At 36.0% G+C, this 6,745-nt stretch overlaps 1 protein-coding gene across 1 annotated transcript in view; it reads right to left on the bottom strand.

The window, feature by feature from the left end:
• dpp10 (dipeptidyl peptidase like 10) overlaps positions 1 to 6,347 on the bottom strand; it is a 763,552-nt gene extending 757,205 nt beyond the window's left edge. The window contains exon 1 of the mRNA XM_080199302.1: positions 5,831 to 6,347. Coding sequence (XP_080055428.1) covers positions 5,831 to 5,890 — 60 coding nt within the window. The 5' untranslated portion in view covers positions 5,891 to 6,347. The remainder of the gene's footprint in view (positions 1 to 5,830) is intronic.
• Between the last annotated feature and the right edge of the window lie 398 nt (positions 6,348 to 6,745).

A 6,745-nucleotide genomic window follows, 5' to 3' on the forward strand; every position in this document is an offset into this window, starting at 1 on the left:
CTACAGAAGCTGCAATTACTAACGTTGTAAGATCACATTTGACAGAGTGATGTCCCCAAGAAACATCAGCGAGGCTCAAGGGCTTCCCATTGTAAAACAGTGAAGGTGGCTTAGGTAGGCAATTCATTAATATGCAGTTGTATTCACATGTGACAATGCCTCACGACAGACTGAAACAGTTGTAATGGATTATCTCCAAATTAAGACACAGGAAGATCTCGAGGGGGGTTCAAGGATAATGGAATTCGGTGCATCTCTGCTTTAATGCAGGAATGCCACAAATCCCTTATGATCTTGCAGCCACTGCAGAACCTGTGCCTCAGATGAAAATATGTAGCATCACTGATTTGCAAGATATTTGTGGGTCCCAAATGGTCATGCAGCATCACGAAGAAAATGCTCTCTTAATCAGATCACAAAGAATAAACAGTTCTACAGCAATATGTTTCTCACTTCCTTAACTTACCTTGTTACAAAAATGTTTTTTTTCTATATTCTTTGATTTCCTTATTATGTTATTTCAGCCCCACTTCCACTATATCATTTTCAATATGCATTAAAAAATTGACATCCTGGCTAACTTCATTAATTTAGATGACTGATTGGATGTAATAACAAAAGGAGTGCTGTCAATAGAAAATATTTGAATACCTTGGTCTATAAATAACTATATTATTACTTCAACCTACTTGGATAGTCAAATAATTGGGGCAAAGCACTGCTTGGTCACCATAGTACTGTAAATTGGTCTAATCTTAGAAGATTATTAAAATAGAAAATGCAATGGACTATAAGTAATAACAAGATGAGAGATCAAAACATGCTATTGATTAGTGCACTACTTTATTACACTAATTACAATAAGCCAGAATTGGAGAAATTAGGAGGGCATCTTTGCATTTCAACCTTGACAAAATTCAATAAAATCTTGTTTTAAACCTCTACTGTTTTAATAATCTCATGGCGTATGATAGTGCATTATAAATACAAATGTTTAGCACAGTCATACCTCGAGCAGTCTTTTTTTTCAAGGAATGGGAGTTTTAAGATGAAAAATGAATTGCTCCAGTAAGCAACATGACAAGAACAATAAAACAACACCAAGCTATGCAGCCTTTAATGTTGGTATAAATCATGTGCCGATTAACATCCCAGTGATGAGATCTGAGCTAGCTGGAAAACTTTATTCTATCCCAGCTAAAATAATGGCATTTGATTTAGCTATCAACTAATGAATAATGATACGTTGGAGGTGAATAATTCCAATGGTGAACTTTGTACAGTCGTTTCATGTGCTATCACTTGTGAGCCACTATGCCCCATTTTCACTGTTAACAATGTTTTCTTAATATTAAAAATACATAAACTTACATTCTTGTCTGAATTCTAATTCAGAAACAACAAGGGCACAGGATGTTAATAAAAATGCATCTCGCCTTTGGGCAGGATGAATTTTACATCCACACTTACGTGCATATTGGTGTTTGTGGCAAAATAAAGCAGGCTGGAGCTCTTTGCTGCCACCGTTTTCAAATAGGACATACCATGATTGTTCATACGTTCAAATTTCAGAGTAAAACTTAACCTATTTTACTCTGTACACAAAATAATAATCTTACGTTATGCATTGTTTTGTACTCTTATAGATTATGAACTGAAGTGAGGAGAAACTTCTTCACCCAAAAGGTGGTGAATGTGTGGAATTTACTACCACAGCAAGTAGTTGAGGTCAGAACGTTGTCTGATTTCAAGAAGAAATTAGATCTAGCTCTTGGGGGCTAAAGGGATCAAGGTGGGGAAATCGCGATATTGAATTCGACGATCAGCAATGATCAAAATGAATGGTGGAGCAGGCTTGAAGGGCTGAACGGCCCACTCCTGCTTCTGGTTTCTATGAAAAGAATCTTATTATGCTCATTATTAACCCCAGATTTGCTTCAGTCTCAAAATTGAACAGTGTTAGTTTTTATCTATAGCAATCTGGCTTCTGAAAAAAAATCATTTACAGCAATACAGGATTTGCCTGATTTAATAAGTTGTATAGAAAGTTCAGTATTCATTAGATGAAGGTTTTTAGTACCTAATAATGTAGAGTGCGTCTTTACATATGGCAGAATGGACAAAACCAAACAAAGTAAATGCTTTGAATCAAAAGCTGCTGGATGCTAACATTTCAAAAGAACAATCATTGAAATGGTAATGATTGTGCTAGAAATGCTTGTCACATACATACTAATGGGCAAGTACTGGTGTAATCTATTATTAAAAAATGACCACTGTGGGGCAGAGTAGCTTTAAACATCTCCAAAATAAATCATTTTACAGGATTTGGCCTCAAAGAACATGAGCTGCAGATATTAATATTTTAACATTCTTTCCATCAGAGCTTGTTTTAATAACTGAATATCATGTCACATAACCCATTTAATTACTGTACAGAGATTGTGCCATCTAATCCTCTATTCCCTAAAATAACTGAATATCATGTCACATAACCAATTTAATTACTGTGCAGAGATTGTACCATCTAATCCTTTATTCCTTAAAATCCCCAGATGTAGTGTATCATTTTACCATTGCAATGCCATGGCTTTTACCAATACCCTCGATACAATGCCTAGTTCAGTTCCCTAAGCTCTCTGTGCACTACTGTACAACCCTCTGCTAGTTTATAGCTAGCACTGCAGTGCAGACATCCTGGAGAACTTGTACAGAAATGAGGCAAATGCTCAAGAGTGGTGCTGGAGATGAAGAGGGAAATAACTGAGAATAACAAGCTGCTCTTTAGGTATTAAAAGGAATCCCTTCAAATTCTTAATGCAATAATATTAATGCAGCTCTGTGTTCTACTAGAGAGTCAGTGAATCAAACACTAAATAATACAATTGTAAAATAATTGGATTATTTTAACTCTTACAGTACTGAATGTTACTCTGCACAATACTGCATTTCTTCAGATACTATCAGTTAATGAACCTATACTGTGGCTGTTACAAAATGGATTGAGAGAAAACAAACTTTACCTTGTTTATGAAATAAACATATGTAAATGTTCAGTGATTAATGCATTAATGAATTACTAAAAGTGCTATCAAAACGGAAAATAACATAAAAGTCCCAGAGTGAAGCTGGCATTTTTTTTTTACAACTTGGGAAAATGAATAAATATTACTTAGGCTTCTAATATATCTAACAGAGTGCAAAGTGGCTTAATTGTCAGCATTTGTTTCATTTACTAGAGCTACCTCAAGTGAAACACACCACCTAGCTAAACCTAATTCAATGACTGTTATGAAGTAAAAGCAACAAGAGAAGTGCTCCGATAAAAAACTTGCACATCAACACTGAAATATTAACATAGCAAATCAACATTGAATATCAATGAAATTCTGAGAGTCTGGGACTGATTAAGTGCACTTGATTACATATTTTTAAAAAGAGCACTAAAAAGTCTCAAAGTCCAGTGAGGAATTAACCTGAGGATCACCACACCTCATGTGATGGGGCAAGGTTAAGAAGGTGGGGCCTTCACAAATAACCTCAGCCAGCACAGGAATTGAACACATGCTGTTGCCATTGCTCTACATCATGAACCAATCATTCAGCCAACTGAGCTAACTGGCCAGCTTTTTAAAAATAAGAGTAATAAGAAACAGCTTTCTTGATGATCCTATCAAATCCCACTCCCACACCAAAAAAAAGCCAAGTTACACACAGTGACTACGGTTTATCAGCAGAGCACAGATGCTTGGCACACCTGTGTGAACCAGTACAGAAAAGAACACATTTATAGAAACCTGCTTTTGTAATATTTTACTAATGTTGCAAAAATCTCTTCTAATAAACTTTTCAATTTCTCAGTAACATTTTAGTTTTATGATAAAAGATATATTGCACCTCTAGAATAGTACTTTTTATTATTGTTTACAACAACATTTTGCCACAATTTACTATCAAAAAGGTGCAAATTTTGTAACATGATTTGGTACTGAAAATTGAAAAGGACAAAAATTTAAAATATATTTATACTGATTGCCATAACTTGTAAAACTAGAACCTATTAGACTTTGAAATAAAAATGTTGTACATAACAAAACAATCAGATAATACCTCTCATTGTGTTAATTGGACATTAAGATACTGAGTGGCACTTTGGAATAAAGAAAAGTGAATCATTCAATGAAGTCTGTTCTGCTTATGTTAAAATAATGTTATGATGTTAAATAATGTTGAAATAATGAAGATTCATGTTAAAATAGGCAGAAAAAGTGAAGTGTTTGTTGAAGTTTGTCAATCCCAATAAAGCGCAATTTATTAAAAGAACACAATGAAAATCTACTTGTTATTCTCTGATCTACATGTTGGACTTTCCTTCTTTAATAACGAGCATGCTGCAAAAGGTTTATTCTACGGCTTCTATTTCAGCAGCGTGGGAAACAGAATGTGTTTTGATTAAAGTATTAATCCTTTTATCAACATAAATCTGCATTTAGATTGCAACAAAATGCACTTGGTAGAGCATTAACTTATATTTCTTCCAGCACTGCTACATTAACTTTTTACTTGAACAACACACCATAAACATGCAACATGATATGAACAGATTAAACACCATTTACTGAAGTATTCAACAAAATAATGTTGCTGTGTTCAGCAGATAGAAGTAACATTTTGAGGTTACTTTAAGAAAACTGGAAATTCATGTTGTTCTGGTATCTTTGAATTGGATGTGAATTATTCTCGTTCATCTCTACATACTTATTCTCACTTTAGGGTACCTCATTTTTTTAAGCATAATGTAACCAAATTCGGATTTATGATGAATATATTGTTCTGAGTGTGGTTACGACCCAGAACCATTCTCTAAATATAGTCACCTCAACCGATTACTGCATATTTGTTAACATCAAGTGACTGTGAAATGCCAATCTTATTGCAGTTTAGTCCATAGGAGTACAATGTTGGCAGCAGAATGATTTATATGGCAAGAAGTTAGTTTCCCCATCCTCAACCATTAGAAATCATATAGCTCTGGTGAAGCATTCTGTAATCTCAACCAATCCACTTCTAGGTTGTGGTAAATCCCATGATAAACTGAATGACAAGAAATGAATTACAGCATAACATACGCTGAATACAGAGCATTTCTACAGCAGGGACACTCTATCCTCTTTCCGGTTTCACGAGTTACACAATGACCAGTGAGTTGACAGTGTATATTTACAATCACTAATCGTAGCAACGTTACTGGATACTAATTCAGGGAATGATTCTATCCTATTCATATAAGTAGCTTTTTCAAATATGTGGCATACTCCAATGTAACCTTGACAAGCAAGCAAATAAAGGAAGGTTCTTACACTGTAGCTCTGTCTGCTGCAGTTTATGCCTCAGCTGACAGTTGCTGAAAGCACAGTCTCAGGATCGTAAATAACCAGTTTCATCTCACAAAGCAATTCAGAAAAAAAGGTATGGAAGAAGATAATGCTGAACCTCAGAGGTAAGCAAGTAGCTTCACTCTCAGCTTTGAATAAAAAAACTGTTAGGAAACTTGGATAGTTAAACCTGTTTATACTGAACTCCAAATAAAAATATAACATGGAACCAATAATATTGTTAACAAATTAGCCTTTAGTTTGCTCACATTTTCAAAGAAAGATGCTTTCACATTTCTATGATGCAAGAAAAGATGACCGGAATTCTGCTGTGATATATATATTTAAAAAACTTACTGTAAAATATCAGCTTATGTGGATCATCACATTTACAATCATTCTGTTACAACTGAATGTGGAAAATTAAAAAAAAACATGTCTTAAGAGACCAATACCTGGTCTTGCTGCTGTTGGCTTCCCCTCCCCATGTTAGGCTGCTCCTTCATGGCTGTCATTGTAGATTTTGGGCACACTTACTCACTCGCAGTTCAGTATTAGGCTCCTAACTTGGCAGCTGATGCATGACAGGTCTCTTTCTTGAAAGCCTGGAAACTGCAGCTGAAGATAACAGCAAAGCAGCAGCCCCTGAAGTTCCCACTGCCTGGCCTGCCAACCTGCTGCAAGTCCCCTTAATCAGGGCCAGTGCTAAAATGAAACAGCAAATGTGAAGAGACGGATAAAAATTAAACTGTCAAAACACCAGGCACTAAGGCAGTCCGGGTGACAAGGTGCCAACACACCTGTGTGCTGTAATTCACATTCTCAAGGAACTTGGGAACAAAAAGACAAGGCCAAGGGCAAACCTCAAAGCTCAACTGCGAGCATTTAAAACCTTACTGTCATGTCTGTAAATGACAGAGTCTGACAGGTAAGCTCTCTCTGCTCTCTGCTCTTCTCTTCTGCAGTGTTCACTGCCACTGATTAGCACATCTGGAGGAAAATCAAATGTCAAATTCAGTTTCCCTCCCTCAGCTGGGAGAAACCATTTCTAATGAAAAAAGGAGGGGGGGAATTATCCTGTGAGCAGCGATGATCAAACAGCAGCAATAAGCAGGCCACTTAGTGATTAGTCAGGTCCTTCCTAGCAACCTCATCTGTTAGTGAGGATGCAAGTGCTGCCTCATGCAAATTAGCAGTGTTAATAAATAGTGTCCACCATACTGCAACGTGTATTCTTTAATTATGCCGGCTTGCGAGAAATAATGAAACCTTAAAGCAGTGAGTGCATAGTGATAGCTTGCTGCATTAAAATATCAATTAACTCATCTCCATGGAAATACATGAGAGTTGTTAGTGCAGCCTTAGAGGGC

This window comes from Carcharhinus amblyrhynchos, chromosome 11 (assembly GCF_965287045.1).
Source record: "Carcharhinus amblyrhynchos chromosome 11, sCarAmb.v2.hapA, whole genome shotgun sequence".
In the NCBI taxonomy this organism is placed as follows: Eukaryota; Metazoa; Chordata; class Chondrichthyes; order Carcharhiniformes; family Carcharhinidae; genus Carcharhinus; species Carcharhinus amblyrhynchos.